We start from the raw sequence: 22,059 nt of genomic DNA, 5'->3' as shown, positions 1-22,059 counted from the left end.
CATGCAGTGCTAAAATTATTCAATAATATCCTCACAGTGTGCTTAAATATCGTCTCTATTTAGCCAAAACGATTCAAATAGTAAATGAATATTCAACAATAATACAGGTAGGTGATGAGTCGTGACAGTCTCTTAGATATTTAAATCATAGTATGGTGACTTCGGTGATAAATATAGCTGTAGAATGCACTAACCAGAGAGCGCTTAATATTGCGCATGTAATAGATGGTATTAGGTAATCTGGGGTTGGGCATCCAGGACACAGATCTGTTGAAGAATGCCACCAGAGATAGTAGTATTTCAGCCAATATATCCAGGTTATGCAATCCAGATCCACCAGGGGGAGCCAGCAGTCTAGATGTCATCCAGGATCCAAGGCTCAGGAACACAGATGAATATCAGATGGTTGCAATCTCTCAGAGGGTGCCAGTAATTAACCTGTCATCTCAGGGGATCCTTTAGGAGGTGGGCTCAAAGAAAAAAGAGCCCAAGCACAAATAGTTCCATAGTGCAACACCGTTTTTATTCAGAATTTGTATAAAAAAGATAATAGTGACACTTATACTTTTAATTTTCTGTTGGCATCTGGCCAGATGAGAGATCCACGTGGCTGAGTCACTGAGAGCAACTTCCTGACATGTTTCATGCGATGGCACGTTATCAAAGGAAGCTGACTGCTCTCAGTGACAGCTCTTATATAGTGTGGGCGGCGCATGCTCATTAGATGATCGTGACGTCATCGTCGGATGCTCGCACATGCGCAGATCGTCTGCGCATCAGCCATTTTGAAGAAGACCAAAAATGCATTGACTTCTATGGGGGATTTTTCTCAGTGGGAAAGGACATGTGAACTCAATCAGTACAGAATCTATGTATTGAGCCACTAATTCTCACGTGTTTAGATGGTTAAATAAACATGTATATTCTAGTTTAAATTGCAGAGATTGTCTAGATCTCTTCCTTTGATTCCCAAAGTTGATTATATCCCCTCATTTATTTATTATAAATTTTACTCAGTATGTTTAATGAAGTGGTGGAACTACAAGTCTCAATTAGCTAGCGATCTCCATAGTATGCGCAGACCACAAATATAATTAGTCAACAGGCATTGAATACTTAATATTACACATTAAAAATAGACTGTATATATGAAAAAACAGTATATGCCTATAAAATAACAATGAATTATATGTATATAAAATATTAATAATCCATAAAAATACACAAAAAATGAATCCAACTGATATCTGTATGAGTATAATAGGATTATAAAACGCTCCATATACATACATAAAATAACATAATAGTTAAAAAATGTAAAATGATGTGCTTGATATTAGTTATGTAAAAAAATATTCTCCCGTGCATATCTTATATTTATGTTCACACCTATAGTTGACAACCTTTAATAAATATATTTGGTAAATAAATGTATAGATAAAAAATGGGTGAGCTACCCAATGCAAAAATAATAAAAAATATTAAAATACGTCACTCCCTAAAATATAGGATATTTTAGTGGCTGTGAATGAGTTTTCTTACTATTAAGATGAGTATTAAAAATAATGATATAATAAAATTCATAACCATAGACCATTTCCTTCGAAAATTGGAAGAATGTTCCCATAACTGTTATGATTAATTCTAAACAGAGGAGAGTTAACTAGTATCTATATAACAATTAATATCTAATTCCACATTCAAGCCTAGCGGTGCCAAGGTACACAACAGATAAATCCATTTCGTTTCTAATCTCGATACCGCACGGCGTTTAAAAATACCCCTCCAATGGCTATTTACAATATCAATTCCCATCAATTTCAAACCGTGCGGATTTTTACCATGGGCTTCCTTAAAGTGCATTGATAGTGAGTGGTCTTTGAACCCCTTTTTTATATTTGAAAGATGTTCCCTGAGTCTGTCCCGCAACTTTCTTGTAGTTCTACCAATGTATTGTTTCCCACATTCGCATTCCAGTAGATATACCACATGAGTGCTATAACATGTTATTGTTCCTTGAATGTCATATGTTTTACCAGTGATACTGGAGTGGAAACTCTTAATTGGTTTTTTATGTATTCCATTGTAGGTGCATAACATGCACCTATTGCAGGGGTAGAATCCTTTATGGTTGAAGTTAAAGGAAAGGTTTTTGGGTGGCTTGACAATATTTGGTGCCAGAATATTCCTCAATGGTGGGGCTTTTTTAAATGTGATTTCAGGATGACTGGGTAATGATTCACCAAGTATAGGATCGTTCATGAGAATGGGACAGTTTTTCTTACTAATTCTAGATACACTTCTATGTTGCAACGAATAGTTCGTAATGAAGGGACAGAATCTTTCATTGTTCCGTTGAACTTTAGGACCAAGGAGATTCACTCTGTCCAAGTTACCAACTTCTATGATCTCCTTGTCCAAAACTTCAGTATTGTACCCTTTCTCAGCAAATTGAGCTTTGAGAGTATTAACTTGGGAAGTGTAATCTTCTAATTTATCGCAATTTCTGCGAATGCGTAAGAACTGACTCTTGGGGATCCCATTTAGCCATCTGGGATGATGGCAACTAGTTTTGGGGATGAAACTGTTTCTATCTGTGGTTTTAAAAAAACTTTTGGTTAAAATACTTGTCCCTTCTCTAAAAAGTGTTAAATCTAAAAAGTTTATTTCGTAGTAACTGTATTCATACGTCAGTTTGATATTATGATTATTATAATTTAAAGTGTTAAAAAAGTTAGTTAACGTAAATTCGTCCCCTTTCCACAGGAGTAAAATATTGTCTATATAGCGTTTATAAAAAATGAGGTCTGGCCAGTCCCTAGAATAAATAATCTCCTCCTCCCAGCTAGCCATAAAGAGATTGGCTAGGCTGGGGGCAAATTTTGCCCCCATATCAACCCCTGTGGTTTGTAAGTAATATTTGTCGCCAAACCAAAAATAGTTATGTGTCATTGCAAAATCAAGGAGTTCTAGAATCAAGTTTTTTTGTAACATTGAAATATCCTCGGATTCATTTACGTAATGATCCACTGCCATCAAACCATCAGTGTGTTTTATGTTGCTGTATAGTGACGCTACGTCCGCCGTCACTAAATACGTGGGATGTTGTAACTTCATAGTTTTCAGGTCCAATAAAACCTGTTTGGTATCCTTTAAAAATGCAGGAGTATTATTAACCAGCGGTTGTAAAAAGAAATCTATATACTCCCCAATGTGTGACGTTAGTGATCCTATACCGCTTACTATTGGTCTTCCTGGCCGTTTAATCAGATTTTTATGGACTTTTGGTAAGCAATAGAAGACAGGTAATCTGGGAGCAATAGGGCACAGGTAGTCCTTCTCTTTTTTGTTTAATATCCCTGCTTCATAACCTCTTTTCAGAATGCACTTAAGAGACTTTTTATACAACATCAGAGGGTTATTCTGTAATACTTGATGTGTGTTTCTATCATTCAATATATCACATACTTGTGTTATGTAATCTTTTTTGTCTAGGACAACCACTCCTCCCCCTTTATCAGCTGGGCGGATAACAAGCTCTTTCTCTTTTAGTAAATCATCCTTCAGTTTCACAATTTCTTTTGGGCCGTTGTAGTCCCATTTATTAATTTTTAATTTCTGTAAATCCTTTAGGAGCATGTTCTTAAAAATAGAAATGTGGGAGTGCGGTGGAGGATTAAATAGGGAGGCATTCTTAAGATGCGATAATTTTATGTGTACCTGTCTATACACAGGGCTGTATGTGACATGTTCCTGACCACTGCACTCTATACACAGGGCTGTATGTGACATGTTCCTGACCACTGCACTCTATACACAGGCCTAAGATATAATCCTGACCACTACATTCTATATACAGGGCTGTGTATGACATGTTCCTGACCACTGCACTCAATACACAGGGCTGTATATGACATGTTCCTGACCACTGCACTCAATACACAGGGCTGTGTATGACATGTTCCTGACCACTGCACTCAATACACAGGGCTGTATATGACATGTTTCTGACCACTGCACTCTATGCACAGGCCTGATATAATCCTGACTACTACACTCTATACACAGGGCTTTATATGACATGTTCCTGACCACTGCACTCTATACACAGGGCTGTATATGACATGTTCCTGACCACTGCACTCTATACACAGGACTGTATATGACATGTTCCTGACCACTGCACTCTATACACAGGGCTGTATATGACATGTTCCTGACCACTGCACTCTATACACAGGGCTGTATATGACATGTTCCTGACCACTGCACTCAATACACAGGGCTGTATATGACATGTTCCTGACCACTGCACTCTATACACAGGGCGGTTTATGACATGTTCTTGACCACTGCACTTTATACACAGGGCTGTATATGACATACTTCTGACCACTGCACTCTATACACAAGGCTGTATCTGACATACTCCTGACCACTACTCTATACACAGGGCTGTAAATGACATACTTCTGACCACTGCACTCTATACACAAGGCTGTATATGACATACTCCTGACCACTACTCTATACACAGGGCTGTAAATGACATACTCCTGACCACTGCACTCTATACACAGGGCTGTATATGACATGTTCCTGACCACTGCACTCTATACACAGGCCTAAGATATAATCCTGACCACTACACTCTATACACAGGGCTTTATATGACATCTTCCTGACTACTGCACTCTATACACAGGTATGTATATCATATACTCACCACTACATTCTGTACTCTGGGATGGAAATCACATACTCCTGACCACTACACTCTGTATTCTGGGATGGAAATCACATACTCCTGACCACTACACTCTGTACTCGGAGATGGAAATCACATACTCCTGACCACTACACTCTGTATTCTGGGATGGAAATCACATACTCCTGACCACTACACTCTGTATTCTGGGATGGAAATCACATACTCCTGACCACTACACTCTGTACTCTGGGATGGAAATCACATACTCCTGACCACTACACTCTGTACTCTGGGATGGAAATCACATACTCCTGACCACTGCACTCTGTACTCTGGGATGTAAATCACATACTCCTGACCACTACACTCTGTACTCTGGGATGGAAATCACATACTCCTGACCACTACACTCTGTACTCTGGGATGGAAATCACATACTCCTGACCACTACACTCTGTACTCTGGGATGGAAATCACATACTCCTGACCACTACACTCTGTATTCTGGGATGGAAATCACATACTCCTGACCACTACACTCTGTACTCGGAGATGGAAATCACATACTCCTGACCACTACACTCTGTATTCTGGGATGAAAATCACATACTCCTGACCACTACACTCTGTACTCTGGGATGGAAATCACATACTCCTGACCACTACACTCTGTACTCTGGGATGTAAATCACATACTCCTGACCTCTGTACTCTGGTATGTAAATCACATACTCCTGACCACTACACTCTGTACTCTGGGATGTAAATCACATACTCCTGACCACTACACTCTGTACTCGGAGATGGAAATCACATACTCCTGACCACTGCACTCTGTACTCGGAGATGGAAATCACATACTCCTGACCACTGCAAGGGGGGTGATGAAATAGTCATCACCCGTCTAACGTACAGCATAAAAGAGTTCCAAGGTACATAAGGACAGATGAGCGAGGTCTTATAGGGACAGATGAGCGAGGTCTTATAGGGACAGAGGAAAATAGTCATTTTAAGGGGGGACTGTGATGGATTTGGTAAAATGCCTATTTGGTTTCCTATTGAATATATATATTTTTTATACACATTTTATAAATATTTACTTTTATACTTTAATACATATGTTGTGTGAATATTTTCTGCCGGCTGGGCTTTGTGGTACTTTAAGAAATCCTTGCTTAAGAAATGTTTCGCTCACACACACCGACCCCCCCCTCCCATCGTCCCAACTTGAGACAAAGGAATGTTTTTCTTTCTATAGATAAGACTTGGAAGAAGATCACACCTATACCATGACGGAGATTGTTTTCCTGTGGAAATGACCAAAGACTGATATAATACTTATGCTGTTGTCACATGACTCTGATGCTGTTGTCACATGACTCTGATGCTGTCCTCACATGACTCTGACGCTGTCCTCACATGACTCTGACGCTGTCCTCACATGACTCTGATGCTGTCCTCACATGACTCTCGCATCATTCTGCATATATAAGTTCACTTTCTCATTATAATAAACTAGAAGTGTTCATAGACTGAACATGTGTGTCAGCGTGAGTCTCTTCCAGTGTGCGCACATTCCAAAGCTAGCGTCATAAATTAGGAAAGGAACAGATAATCAACGGACATTTTTAGTCCTCTTCTAAATCAATATCATTATCAGGAAACGCAACTCCGACACCCAAGAAGGGCTAAAGTTGTGTCCTTCATTTCCAGGATCTACTGGCCACTCTGCACCCCGACATTTACTGCACTTCATCCATGTCTTTGGGGGCCTCTCATCTCCTTATGAACTGTTTCTTCCATGATGAAGATCAGCCATGGAGTATATCTGAGGTGTATATCAGGGTGTGCTTCTTCCCCACATGAGAGCTGGGATGTCCAGCAACATTCATCTAGAAGACATTTCCCACACTCAAGGCATTAATACACCTCCAGGGTTGTGTGGGACCCCTGATGTACAGGAAGACAGGACTTCAGTGAGGAACATTTCCCTCACTCAGGACAGGAAAGTGGATTATTCCCCGTGTGAGATCTCTGATGTTTGTAAAGATTAGACTTCCTTGTAAAATATTTCCCACACTCAGGACAGGAATACGGCTTCTCCCCTGTGTGAGATCTCTGGTGTGTGTAAAGATTGGACTTACTTGTAAAACATTTCCCGCACTCAGGACAGGAATACGGCTTCTCCCCTGTGTGAGATCTCTGATGTGTGTAAAGACTGGACTTCACTGAAAAACATTTCCCGCACTCAGGACAGGAATATGGCTTCTCCCCTGTGTGAGATCTCTGATGTCTGTAAAGATTGGACTTTAGTAAAAAACATTTCCAGCACTCAGAACAGGAATACGGCTTCTCCCCCGTGTGGGATCTCTGATGTTTGCACAGATGGGTCTTCGTTGAAAAACATTTCCCGCACTCGGGACAGGAATACGGCTTCTCCCCTGTGTGAGATCTCTGATGTCTGTAAAGATTGGACTTCCCTGAAAAACATTTCCCGCACTCAGGACAGGAATACGGCTTCTCCTCCATGTGAGATATTTTATGCACATTAACATGGGATTTAGAACTGAAACATTTCCCGCACTCTGAACAGGAATATGGCTTCTCCCCCGTGTGAGATCTTTTATGCACGTTAAGATGGTATGTAGAATGGAAACATTTCCCGCACTCAGTACAAGAGAACCTCTTCCCTGTTGGAAGGCCGGCCCGGTCCCGCACAGTCTGAGGTTCCTCAGGATACGAGGAATCCGATGGTCCATCTACACTGGGTGGTGCCGGATGGACATTGGAGGGGGCCGGGTTTTCTCCTGGACTATACTGTGTGATGTCCTCATCTTCTACTTTCCAGTCTGGAGACAAAATGAGACAATCCTCAGAGGTTTTCCTCATCTCCCGGCCATGGACTAAAATACAAAGACAAAGAGGATCACTAGACAGGAGCTGATTGGTTCCCCCAAACCAGGACTCCGCCCACATCAGGCAGCTTGGTCTGTGAGGAGCGCACAATTCCACCCTCAAGGGAACTAGGAAATGGCTCCTCTGATCTCCTACCAGGTCATTTCTTTATTCATGGACCTTAGTCAGAGAGTGAGGAAACAACCAGAACTGTCTTTTATAGGAGGGACAGTGATGAGGGGATTATAGGACGAGGGTCCCCACCCCCTCTATCACTCATCGCCATCTTCCCAACACAAGAAGTACTGCACTTCCTTATTTAGTCCATGATTTAGTCATGAAGAACAGCGGGGCTGAGCCCCACCAGAGGTCAGAGAGTGAGGATGGGGGGAGAACAACCAAGATGAAGACTGGACTGATCCTGAAGACCACCATCATTGGGGTATTGACTCCTCCCTCATTATCACTTTCTGTTTAAGGGTCCAAAGTTGGAGGATGTTATCACATTATTATCACCATGTAAAAGTCTGTGCTCCAATCACATCATCCGATATAAAATGTCCAGCTGGGAGGAAATGGGTGTAACAAAAGAGAATCCATATTATGTGTATATATAGCAGTGGGGGGAGAGAAGAGGTCAGGAGTATGTAATGTACAACACAGAGTATATAGTGCAGGGGTCAGGAGTATGTAATGTACAACATAGAGTATATAGTGCAGGGGTCAGGAGTATGTAATGTACAACATAGAGTATATAGTGCAGGGGTCAGGAGTATGTAATGTACAACATAGAGTATATAGTGCAGGGGTCAGGAGTATGTAATGTACAATATAAATTATACAGTGTAAGGGTCAGGGTTCATAATATTGATATTAAGTAATCAGTGGAACATTAAATGTTTACTGTAGACAAGTTGCAGAGATCCCACACCGCTGCCTCCCATCTTCTGAGACTGCACTCAGTGACTTGGGTCTGAGACACTACAGACATATCCCTCCACCCGGCACAGCCAGCAGACCACAGAGCAAGGAACCCTGGGAGAATTGTTCTGTTAGAGATCTTACTAGACCCGGGAATGGGGAAGAAGACTCAAAGCACACACCCCATGTGCCTAGGTTAATGGTGAAAACTTAACATTTTGCAGCCAGCTGAACCCCAGAATCTCCAAAAATCCAGTCTAGATATTTAAATTGTGTCTTACAGACTGATATTGCCAAGTGTTGACTCTACTCTGGACCAATCAGTGAGCAGTATGGGTGGAGGAATGGATTTAGTGTTCATGACCCACCTGTGCTGATCTCTGTAGGAGTGTCCTCCTCTATAAATGTCCCCGTTATTCCATCCTCCTCCATAGACTGCTGATCATCCCTCACATACGCCTCTTCTTCTTCTGCTTTCACCTCAAATTCTATATCGATTGGATCTCCACTCTAAATCAAGGAAATGAGAGAAAATATCATCTGTAAAATGTAAGATTTATGATTGTGACATCACACACAAAATCCACACATTGTCTCCCTTCACAGAAGCAGATCACATGTGATATGTGGGTACATTTCCCCTAAATACCGCATGCCATCCTGAAACTGTCCATTTCCTATCCCGTGTTGCGGTATTGACCACAAACACTGAACACGCTCAGTAAATACCGCATGAACAGGCGTTACATTCACAGAAGGAAATAAAGAATGAAATGCATGCGGTCATTAATTAGTGGTGGAGACATGCGGCATTCAGGAAATGTGTACTGCTTGGTAAAGAGTGGGCGGCCGCTGGCATCCTTAACAACCAGTAAACAACATGGTTGTTAGGGAGCGAGCGGCCGCCGCATCCTAACCAACCGATAAATCTGAAAAAAGAATTACTGGAAAGGAAAAATTAAGAAAATGTTGTGGGGTCCCCCCTTTGGGGGGTCTAGTATGGATTTTGAGGGGGACCCCTTGCCAAAATGAAAGAAATACATACCAGACCCCTATCTGAGCATGCAGCACAGCAGGTCAGGAAAGGGGGGGGTGAGCAAGTGACCCCCCCTCCTGAAACATACCAGGTCACATGCCCTTAACATGGAGTGGATGTTCTGGGGCAGGGGGGGGCTTTGCTCCCCCAGAGCACCTTGTCCATATTGATGAGGACAAGGGACTCTTCCCCACAACCCAGGCTAGTGGCTGTGGGGGTTTGCAGGCAGAGGACTTACAACATTTAACAGAGGCCCTCAGATCCCTCACCCCATGTGAATGAGTATGGGATACATGGTACCCCTAATTAGTCACCACAAAAAAGTATTCTGTTAAAGACAGCAGGCAGTATTTGACAAATCCTTTATTAAAAAAGAAAACTAAAGCAAAATGTCCCCCCGGTGTAGATCCATCATCAATCACGATGCTCGCTGTCACCACTGACTCGGAAAGAAAAGCCCCGCTCCCAATGAAGACTCCCCTCTGTCTGACAGCTCTGCTGCCTCCTGCCACTAAATATACTAAGGGACGGTGCCACTCGGTGACGTCACTGACCAGGGCATGTTGTATTGGTGATGTCACAAGAGGGCAAGGCCACCCAGTGATGTCACAGTGTGGTAGCGCTCCTTGGTTTATTTAGAAGTGGGAGGTGGCGGAGCTGTCAGATGGCAGGAGGGGAGCTTTGTTTTTTCTTCGAGTCAACAATGACAGCGAGTATTGTGATTGGATCATTGATGGATCTACATCAGGGGGATATTGTTCTTTATTTGTGTTTTGCCAAAAATTACTTTGAGTTTTTTTACACTACACTTTTTTTGGGGAATGAATAGGGGTACTATGTACAGGTGTAACTCGAAAAATGAGAATATGGTGCAAAAGTTCATTTATTTCAGTGCAGCAACTTAAAAGGTGAAACTAATATATGAGACTCATTACATGCAAAGCAAGATAGTTCCAGCCGTGATTTGTCATCATTGTGATGATTATGGCTTACAGCTCATGAAAACCCCAAATCCACAATCTCAGAAAATGAGAATATTCCATGCAATCAATAAAACACGGATTGTACATAGAACAATATCGGACCTCTGAAAAGTAGAAGCTGCATATGTACTCAGTACTTGGTTTGGGCCCCTTTTGCAGCAATTACTGCCTCAATGCGGCGTGGCATGGAAGCTATCAGCCTGTGGCACTGCTGAGGTGTTATGGAAGACCAGGATGCTTCAATAGCGGCCTTCAGCTCTTCTGCATTGTTCGGTCTCATGTCTCATCTTGCTCTTGGCAATGCCCCATAGATTCTCTATGGGGTCCAGGTCAGGCGAGTTTGCTGGCCAATCAAGCACAGTAATCCCACGGTCATTGAACCAGGTTTTGGTGCTTTTGGCAGTGTGGGCGGTGCCAAGTCCTGCTGGAAAATGAAGTCAGCATTCCCATAAAGCTCATCTGTGGAAGCAAGCATGAAGTGCTCCAACATCTCCTGGTAGACGGCTGCGTTGACCCTGGACTTAATGAAGCACAGTGGACCAACACCAGCAGATGACATGGCTCCCCAAATCAACACAGACTGTGGAAACTTCACACTGGACTTCAAGCATCTTGCAGTGTGTGCCTCTCCATTCTTCCTCCATACTCGGGGTCCTTGGGCCTCTCCATTCTTCCTCCATACTCGGGGTCCTTGTGCCTCTCCATTCTTCCTCCATACTCGGGGTCCTTGTGCCTCTCCATTCTTCCTCCATACTCGGGGTCCTTGGGCCTCTCCATTCTTCCTCCATACTCTGGGTCCTTGGGCCTCTCCATTCTTCCTCCATACTCGGGGTCCTTGTGCCTCTCCATTCTTCCTCCATACTCGGGGTCCTTGTGCCTCTCCATTCTTCCTCCATACTCGGGGTCCTTGTGCCTCTCCATTCTTCCTCCATACTCGGGGTCCTTGGGCCTCTCCATTCTTCCTCCATACTCGGGGTCATTGTGCCTCTCCATTCTTCCTCCATACTCGGGGTCCTTGGGCCTCTCCATTCTTCCTCCATACTCGGGGTCCTTGTGCCTCTCCATTCTTCCTCCATACTCGGGGTCCTTGGGCCTCTCCATTCTTCCTCCATACTCGGGGTCCTTGGGCCTCTCCATTCTTCCTCCATACTCGGGGTCCTTGTGCCTCTCCATTCTTCCTCCATACTCGAGGTCCTTGTGCCTCTCCATTCTTCCTCCATACTCGGGGTCCTTGGGCCTCTCCATTCTTCCTCCATACTCGGGGTCCTTGGGCCTCTCCATTCTTCCTCCATACTCGGGGTCCTTGGTTTCCAAATGACATGCAGAAGTTGCTCTCATCAGAAAAGAGGACTTTGGACCACTGAGCAGCAGAACAGGCCTGTTTTTCTTTAGCCCAGAAAAGACGCTTATGACGTTGTTTGTTGTTCAGGAGCAGCTTGACAAGAGGAATACGACATTTGAAGCCCATGTCCAGGATCCGTCTGTGTGTGGTGGCTCTTGATGCACTGACTCCAGCCTCAGTCCACTCCTTGTGAAAGTTTCCAACACTTTTGAATGGCCTTTTCCTGACAATCATCTCCAGGCTGCGGTCATCCCTGCTGCTTGTGCACCTTTTTCTTCCACACTTTTCCCTTCCACATAACTTTCTATTAATGTGCTTTGATACAGCACTTTGGGAACATCCAACTTCTTCTGCAATTCCCTTTTGAGGCTTTCCCTCCTTATGGAGGGTGTCAGTGATGGTGTCAGGTCAGCAGTCTTTCCCATGATTGGGATTCCTACTGAACCAGACTGAGAGACCATTTAAAGGCTCAGGAACCCTTTGCAGGTGTTATGGCTGAATGAGCTGATTAGAGTGGGACACTTTGAGCCGAGAATATTCCACCTTTTCACAATATTCTCATTTTCTGAGATTGTGGATTTGGGGTTTTCATGAGCTGTAAGCCATAATCATCACAATGATGACAAATCACGGCTTGAACTATCTTGCTTTGCATGGAATGAGTCTCATATATTAGTTTCACCTTTTAAGTTGCTGCACTGAAATAAATCAACTTTTGCACCAGATTCTAATTTTTGTCAGAAAGAGATGCTTAGTGAGTGCTATCCCAAAAAGGGTTAATTATACAAGCTGCTGAAACACCAAGAACAAAGGTAACCAAAAAACCTCCAAAAATGTATGAGTCAGGAATATGCAGGTGCAGCGCTCAGAAGTAATAAACACTTATAATATACACATCCTCTCATTATATTAACAAGTGCAAGAAAGTGATATCACCGTATAGTGATTAATAATGGTTAAATAGTCCCAAAATGAATAAAATAAAATAAGATAAAATAACAATAAAAATAAGATAAAATCGTGCGGATCTTAAATGATCACGATGACAAGTGCGTGGATATCCTTACATTAAGCCCTTGTACCCTATGACTACGTGCTTTGCACGAAACGCGTCAGTGGGGCTACAGCAACCGGACATCTGACCACCGCTGGTGGCCATCCTGAACATATGGTCAGTACTTTTATCTTATTACTTTTGTAACATTACTGATTGGAATAAAGGTACTTTACGCAGTATCACGCTATGTGGTCTCTTATTGGGCTCTCCGTGTGAGTGCCTTCATCCGCAGTGCCCATTCTGACAAGAGATGACCCATGATGGTGATACACAGTAATGGATCGTGGTATCTCTATACCAAGATGACCAGAGGGTTTTCCGATGTGTGACCTCATCTGGGAACAGATGATCTACATACCTGTCTGGAGACACATGATTACTCATTGCGTATTTTAAACGCACTTCTGGTGAGTGCGCATTTCATTCATTTGAAGTACACCATCTGTCACTCCCGGATCAGGATATCCACGCACTTGTCATCGTGATCGTTTAAGATCCGCACGATTTTATCTTATTTTTATTGTTATTTTATCTGATTCATTTTGGCACTATTGAACCACTATTAGTCACCATACGGTGATGTCACTTTCTTGCACTTGTTATTATAATAAGAGGATATGTATATTATAAGTGTTTATTACTACTGAGCGCTGCACCTGCATATTCCTGACTCATATTCTAATTTTTGTGAGTTTCACCTGTACTCTATACTCATTACCATTGTGGGGGGGCTGGGATCTGGGGGCCTCCTTGTTAAAGGTGGCTTCCAGATTCCAATAAGCACCCCACCCACAGCCCCCCACAACCACTGCCCAGGGTTGTGGGAAAGGGACCCTTGTCCCCATCGACACGGGGATAAGGTGCTTTTGGGAGGGCAGAGCGCCCCTGCCCTGAAGCACCCACCCCATGTTGAGGATATGTGGCGTGGTATGGTTCAGGAGGAAGGTGGGCGCTCACTAAGGGTCTGGTATTGATTTTGAAGGGGAACCCACGCCTTTTTTTTAAAATTATTTTGGCATCGGGATTCTCATCAAAATCCATACCAGACCTGTCACAGCTGTCAGCGGGGAACTTGGCGGCCGTCTGCTCCTTGTTTATTGGTTGTTGGGGACACTGGCAGCTGCCCTCTCCTTAACAACAAGCTATTTACAAGTGTTGCTATGGACACCAGTGGTAAATTACCCGCAGGCTTCACTACTAAAAAACAGAATGCAGTATCTTACTACATACTCTGATACGGGAAGATACCGCTTTGTGATTGGAGCCCATAGTCTCTACAGATTGGCAAATCCCCCCAGACGACGTGCGTGTGCACGAAACGCGTAGGAGGAGCCAGGAACGCCGTGACGTCACGCCGCCGGAGCATCGTGGAGCTCCGGCGGCCATCTTTACCATTGGACGGTCAGTCCACACTTTTATATACACTGCTGTGTATCACGGATACTTGATGTGTTAATAAATCCTCTTTTATTACCTACTACACTATGGATACGTCTTTGTCTTGACTCCCTTGGGGAGTATCCATTTGCAGTTACTCATCTCTCTGCTGGGTAAGGAACGCATATAAGCTTTAAGGAGAAGTCCATAGGCCACCTACCAAGGGATTGCACAGGAATATCCAGGAGCTCTGGAGGGAGGCTATCATACTACCTTATCCTGACCAGCTGATGACTCTAAGGGGAATTTATATTGACAAACGCTCATTTTCCTGTGCGTTCTGGTGAGTGTGCATTTCTTCAGCACTATTTCGCACAACGCCTGAGCATCAGGAGGATATGAAATAGAGGAGAGCACTAAAAGTCACCTTATTCTATGAACTGTTGCATCTGTTCAGTCATTTATTTATTGATTTATTTATTCATTTGATTTATTTATTCGCCTTCACTTAAACATTTTGGTTCTGTAGCACTGCATCTTATGATTTATATTGTTTCTAGGGTGTATGGTTACCTGATGTTCAGCTGCTATTTTACAGGTGCGCTCGTACACAAATTTCCCTTTCATAGTCTCTACAAGTCCATGTTCTAGATTCTCCATCCACCAACCTTGTAATAGTGAGGGATGGTGTGACCTTCCTGTGTGGAATCCCGGGAATACAGAGGACGGGGACATCTCTCTGGTGGGTTCCCATGACTGGATCCATCTGTAGGAAACACACACACTGACTGAATCCATTGTTTCTATGTGTTTATCAGATGATGGGGGATCTAGGTGGATCCTCCGTACTGCTCTCTCCTTTACAATAAAGACTCCTCTTACCCTGTGATGTGAGGGGCGGCTGATTGTCCATCATGACGTCCTTGTAGAGATCCTTGTGTCCTTCTAAATACTCCCACTCCTCCATGGAGAAATAGACAGTGACACCCTGACACCTTATAGGAACCTGACACACACAATGATACAGTCACCATCCAGACACATCCCTTGTCTGTTACTGGAGAATGTCCCAGAATTCCCGGCACCGCTCACCTCTCCTGTCAGCAGCTCCATCATCTTCTTGGTGACTTCTAGAATCTTCTGCATGTTGTGTCTCTCATGGTTTAGGGAGTCACATGGAGGCACTGTGATGGTCATATGATCACCTGACTTCAGAAGAGGAAATCTCTGTATTGAGGAACCAATAGGAATATCATGTTAGAATCCCAGAATCCTCCTCACCTCTCCGGTCAGGTCTGTGTTTTATTAATAGAGATGAGAGTGATGTCATGTGACCTCCCAGAATCCTCCTCACCTCTCCGGTCAGGTCTGTGTTTTATTAATAGAGATGAGTGATGTCATGTGACCTCCCAGAATCCTCCTCACCTCTCCAGTCAGGTCTGTGTTTTATTAATAGCGATCAGAGTGATATCATGTGACCTCCCAGAATCCTCCTCACCTCTCCGGTCATGTCTGTGTTTTATTAATAGAGATGACAGTGACGTCATGTGACCTCCCAGAATCCTCCTCACCTCTCCGGTCAGGTCTGTGTTTTATTAATAGAGATGAGAGTGACGTCATGTGACCTCCCAGAATCCTCCTCACCTCTCCGGTCAGGTCTGTGTTTTATTAATAGAGATAAGAGTGATGTCATGTGACCTCCCAGAATCCTCCTCACCTCTCCGGTCAGGTCTGTGTTTTATTAATAGAGATAAGAGTGATGTCATGTGACCTCCCAGAATCCTCCTCACCTCTCCGGTCAGGTCTGTGTTTTATTAATAGAGATGAGAGTGACGTCATGTGACCTCCCAGAATCCTCCTCACCTCTCCGGGCAGGTCTGTGTTTTATTAATAGAGATGAGAGTGACATCATGTGACCTCCCAGAATCCTCCTCACCTCTCCAGTCAGGTCTGTGTTTTATTAATAGAGATAAGAGTGACGTCATGTGACCTCCCAGAATCCTCCTCACCTCTCCAGTCAGGTCTGTGTTTTATTAATAGAGATGAGAGTGACATCATGTGACCTCCCAGAATCCTCCTCACCTCTCCGGTCAGGTCTGTGTTTTATTAATAGAGATAAGAGTGATGTCATGTGACCTCCCAGAATCCTCCTCACCTCTCCGGTCAGCAGGTAGATGATCTCCAGGGTGAGGTTTAGTATCTTCTCAGTCATGTGACTCCGGTCCTCCTCCATCCTCATTGGTGCCATCATGTGATCTATACAGGTCTCCTTGTAGACGGATAACTTTGGGAAATGAAAGTAAGAATGATTTGGATGGTATTGGTCACAATAATAATAATAATAATAGGATGTGGATGTGAGGGGGGAATAGGAGGGTTGCTGGACATTGAAGAACTACTCCCCCCATGGGAAGACATTTCGTTTGGACTGTTTAGTGTTTTATACATTTTTGTGAACTGAAAACTCTCTTGTCCTTCCAGATCAGAAATCCCCTTTTCTCTGTTGGGTTTGTTTGGTCTCTGAACTGTTTTTGATGAGTTTTAGATCTGCAGACAAGGAATGATAAATACGATCCTTCCTATGACTTGTTTGCTCTGAGGCAGTGCTGTGAGGTCAATGTCGGCTCATCATGATGTCCAGGAAGGGGAACTTGATGACTTTTGGCCGGAGTTGCTGGATAATCAGGATAATTGGCAGAACTCCGGCTGCAAGGCTCCAATCTCCAGCAGCCTGCTGACTGACAGGAGTGATGTCACTCTTTGCAGTAAGAGAAGGGATTGGATTGGGTAGCAGGAGGATGGTGATAGTGGAGTAGAGAGCTGTGGGGGAGGAGCCTATTCTCATCTCTTCTATGTGTGGGTAGGAGGAGGACAGCAGGGGGAGGGTTTGATCTCTTAGTTGCTAAGTATTCTGACATTTCCAGGACATTGTACAGAGTCACAGTGGCTTTTTCTGGCTCTGAATTCCAGCACCGGCACTGCCAGATTCTGTGGTATGGGAAGGTATTGGACTGTCCGCCCATTAAGCATTAATGCTATGCATACAGACCTCCCCAAGGACCAAGTGTCCTTCTTTGTTCTATTTTGTGTCTTGCAATATATTTCTTGACCAGTGAGATGGTGAGGTGAAGACTCCCTACACGTGCTGGCAGGAGATCTTTAAGGAGGTCAGAAAAGTAAGTGAAGATGGAGTGGGAGGACCATCAGAGACCAAGAGTTCCTATGAGACCTAAAGCCCCTCTTACCTCAGAGCCTTGCAGCCTGAATACCCCCTCAGAGGCCCCCACAGTCCTTCAGCCCCACTAACCTCTCAGAGTTCAGCCCTATTACCTCCTAACAGGCACCCAAAGTTCTTCAGCTACTCCTCCTCCTCAGAGGTCCCAGAGCCCTGCAGATGCAGGAAACCCTCAGAGGATCCAGAGTTCTTTAGTCCCACTACCTCCTCAGAGACCCCTCAGTCCTCTACTTCCCTCAGACCCCTCAGTATTTTCCTCCCTCTGACACCAATGATGGAACATATTCTTCATGGCCGGCTGGGGAATGTTTCCTTCCTCCTGAGCAGCAATGTAAGGGGCTCTATGCTCCATACTCCTGACCCCGGCACTCCATCATTGTGTTGGCTGCGTAGTGTAATGATTGCCCATTGGCTGCCTGTGTAGTGTCATCATTGCCCTTTGTAGGCCATGTATGGTCAGGATGGTCCTTGTCTTGTCTATTTATTGTCAGTGCTGTTTGTTTAGAGGACCATATTACTAGAATTTATCTCCACAATGAGGAGAATGTTCCGGCCCCGGAAGTGGGGGAATGTTCTGCCCCTGAAGGGGTTCATCTGGGTTCCCACACTATATATGTGTGTATCATCATCTGCTGGAGATAAAAGACGTCACAGTGACTATGGAGGAAGAGGATGGACATGACTATGCAGGAAGAGGACGGATGTAACTATGGAGGAAGAGGACAGACATGACTATGGAGGAAGAGGACGGACATGACGGGGGGTTACTGGGTGTAAATAGGAAATAACATCTTATTACCTCCTCTGCTGCCACTTCTGGTAACGTCTATTTTATACTTCAAAACCACCTGGAACTTCCTGCCTGACATCACTTCCTGTCTTTTCCTAACATCACTTCCTGTCTGTCTTCCATAGAGAAGTCCTGCCTGGGAAGAAGTGAGATCACCACCTTCTGGAACTCAGAGGAACTGCAGCCCCGAGAAACATCTGTAAGGCTCTTTTCACAGCTTTGTAGTTTGTTTTTTGTTCTTTTTGCAGTGCTTTTCGCAGTTCATTTTGAGTTTTTTATGTGTTTTTGATATGTTTGTAAGGGAGAATGTCACCAGCACACCGAGGATCACCAATATGGAGCCAAAAGTTTTAATGAACGATCACATAGTTACTGCAAGGCAATGTTTCGGAGTCTCGCAGGACCCCTTCATCAGGCATGTGACGGAGGAGTCATGAGAGTCTCTAAAACATTGCCTTGCTGTAACTATGTGATCGTTCAGTAAAACGTTTGGCCCCATACTGGTGATCCTCGGTGTGCTGGTGACATTCTCCCTTACTGATTCTGTTCGGTTCCAGCCGACGGTCGCTGCAGCACCCACATATACACACAGCCATTTTTAATGCAGGAACAAGTGTGTTTGGATTGTACACTTGCACTTTGATATGTTTGTGACACCTTTGTGGTGCATTTTTTGTTTTTTTCAGTTTTCAAAGTGGAGTTTTTTTTTTTTGGTGGGCTGAATAAAAATGCAAAAATGCACAACCATGCAATTCAAGAGATTCTCCATTGAACTCTATTGTAGAAAATTTGCTGCATTTTGCTTTTTAAAAAGTCCCGGACCCTTTCCAAAAACAGCAGCTCCAAAAAGCCTAGATGTGAACATGGCCCATAGGAAACCATGTTAAGTGGACTGTTGTGCGTTTCTGAGAAAAGCAAAATGCACTAAAAAACGCATTGGTGTGAATGGAGCCTGAATAATCATTCCTGTAAAATATCTGCCTTACACGGCTACCAGGGAAATTCATATATAACACAAGATAAGGAAGAACAAATCATTCTAGCTCTTATGGAACCAACACTTTAACAAAGATATTTTATTACATATAGAAAACAAATTAAAACAGATTCCCTCTGAAATCAATCTTTTTGGTGAAGAAAATGTAAAAATATTCTTTAAAGTATAAAAATATCTATCAATCCACTGATAATGAAGATGTTAGACATAAATGACAAGGATGTAATGGTCACAGAGGAATGGTGGTGGAGATCTCTCAAAGTAAGAACACTTCCTTGAATGGTTCTATAAATAAAGAATGAATCCTGGAGGGAATAAAGCTGTAAAGCAATAAATAATATATAAACTGGGCCATCCACTTCATCCATAAAGACATTGTGATTGAAGATCTTCTAGATCACATAGAAGGAGGACTCATCCATGATTTCATACATTTGTTTGGAAGGATAGAACAATCCTCAGAAGGGAACATGTAGGATGACAGGAAAGGCTCCTGACTGGTGAGATCCTCTAAACATAATGATGACATCCATGAACTGGAGCGAGCTCGTTGGGGTGATAAAGCCAATCTGGAAATACTGTGTAGACGTTCTCCAAGAACTCAGCACACTCCAGGTGTGGAGAAAGTCTCCAGGTGGGTTTAGCCTGTCATTTATCATAGATACAAACACACTGTAACCGGGATGGATCTCTATGCCATTTGCTTTCTTTTTTAGTCTGCTGGCATAGCTGTGTCCAAATTCGATAGATCTGTACCTATGATCCACTGTGCTTTATTTCTCCTCCCGAGACCGACACTTCCTATCCTCCACCCTACAGTCATCATACTACACTGCAGTGTGGATGGGAAGAATACTCTCCATGTTGCAATGATAGAAATGGACCAGAATTCCTGGACACCATAACACCAATCATATGAATGTGGAACTCTTTGGCGTAATCCTCTTTGGACATACTGCAAAAAGTTCTGCAATGCCTTCTCTTCTCACCTTGGAACTCCTATCTGAAGATATCCACCTGTAAACTTGTACACAAAGGGCATTTACTCTGTCAAAGATCTGCTGAACAACACTTACATAAGAACGTTTCAGGATCCCAGCCTCACTTATTTTCAGGACCAGAAAGACTTCTACAAATTCCTCAGAATTAGACATATGCTACCTCACCTGCACTGGTGTGAGAACACTCAGCCCATGGGCCTCATAACACTCTTCAACAGCTCTACACCTTCCAGCTACCATCTCTCTACCTTCTACCACCTACTCCAAAAACAAACTCATACAACCAAACTCCCAACGATGGGATTCTGGAAATCGGAACTTTAATTCTCTATCTTTTGGAAAAAAAACAATATTTTCTCATTTCTGTTATAAAAATATCCAATAAACTCAAATTTTGTCATAAATTTAGGCCAACATGTATTTTGCTATATGTCTTTAGTAAAAAAAAATCCCAATAACTGCATAATAATTGGTTTGTGTGAAAGTTATATCATCTACAAACTATGGGATAGATACTGGAATTTATACAACTTATACTTTCTGACTGCCATCACATTTCTTGAGGTGCTAAAATACTAGGATAGTACATACACCCCCAAATGACCCCTTTTCAGAAAGAAGACACCCTAAGCTATCTGCTGAGAGGCATGTTGAGTCCATGGAAGATTTATTTTTTTCTAAAAGTTTTTTTTTGTACACAAAATTGTCACTTTAATGACATATTGCTCACACAAGCCATGGGTAAATGTGGAATTACACCCCAAATACATTCTGCTACTTCTACCGAGTATGAGGATACCACATGTGAGAGACGTTTTGGGAGCCTAGCTACATACGGGAGTGTAACGGAAGCGTAGGCAGGACAGAACCCACGAAGAAGATGGGAAACACACAAAGCTTTATTGAACTCTGAAAGACACTCAATCAGGACAGTTCATGGCACTCCGCGACATGCGGCTTGTAGGGACACCCACGGTAAGTGGGCTCACGGGGACTCAAGGGGAGCTTGGCTTTGGCGTCTGGCCTCAACACAGCGTACTAAGGACAACAGGCTCACGGGGACCCAATGGGACTTTAGTTGTGGGGTCTGGCCTAGCACAGCTCCCATACAGCTTTCTAAGGACATCAGGCTCACAGGGACTCAACGGGACTCCAACTGTGGAGTCTGGCCTAGCACAGCTCTCACTCAGCTTTCTAGGGACATAGGGCTCATAGGGACTCAAAGGGACTCCAACTGTGGAGTCTGGCCTAGCACAGCTCCCACCCAGCTTTCTAGGGACATCAGGCTCACGGGGACTCAATGGGTAGCGATGGCTCAAGCACTCAGGGGCATCACAGTTAGCTATACTCTGGGCACGCCATGGGGCAGTTCAAGTAATGGTAGTCTAGGCGTGTAGTAGGGGCAGTTCATGACCCGGGTGTCTGTGCGCACAACAGGGACAGTTCATGACACGGGTGGTTGGTGCGCACAACAGGGACAGTTCAGGACACGGGTAGTTTGTGCGCACAACAGGGACAGTTCAGGACACGGGGGTCGGTGCGCACACCAGGGACAGTTCAAGACACGGGTGGTCTGTGCGCACAACAGGGACAGTTCATGGCTTCTAGGGACACTTACGATAGGTGTCTTGCAGGTGCTCAACAGCAGGAGGCTTCCAGAGGGATAGGCGACTTGCAGACGCTCAGCAGCAGGCAGCTTCCAGGGACAAAGCGG

At 43.8% G+C, this 22,059-nt stretch overlaps 1 protein-coding gene across 1 annotated transcript; it reads right to left on the bottom strand.

Moving 5' to 3' along the window:
• Positions 1-6,703: 6,703 nt before the first annotated feature.
• On the bottom strand, positions 6,704-7,601 carry LOC149440286 (uncharacterized). The gene has a single exon (XM_089658841.1). It carries the CDS (start codon positions 7,598-7,600, stop codon positions 6,704-6,706), a length of 897 nt encoding a protein of 298 aa, XP_089514967.1. The 5' UTR covers position 7,601.
• Positions 7,602-22,059: the final 14,458 nt, after the last annotated feature.

This window comes from Staurois parvus, unplaced genomic scaffold (genome assembly GCF_062004578.1).
Source record: "Staurois parvus isolate SC_StPar_1 unplaced genomic scaffold, SC_StPar_1.0 ptg001098l, whole genome shotgun sequence".
In the NCBI taxonomy this organism is placed as follows: Eukaryota; Metazoa; Chordata; class Amphibia; order Anura; family Ranidae; genus Staurois; species Staurois parvus.
The sequence above is the reverse complement of the archived record's forward strand: the minus strand, read 5'-3'. Positions and strand labels throughout refer to the sequence as shown.

Coding starts and splice junctions, on each gene's coding strand:
- LOC149440286 (XM_089658841.1), bottom strand. CDS start 7,600: ATGAGGAAAACCTCTGAGGATTGTCTCATTTTGTCTCCAGACTGGAAA.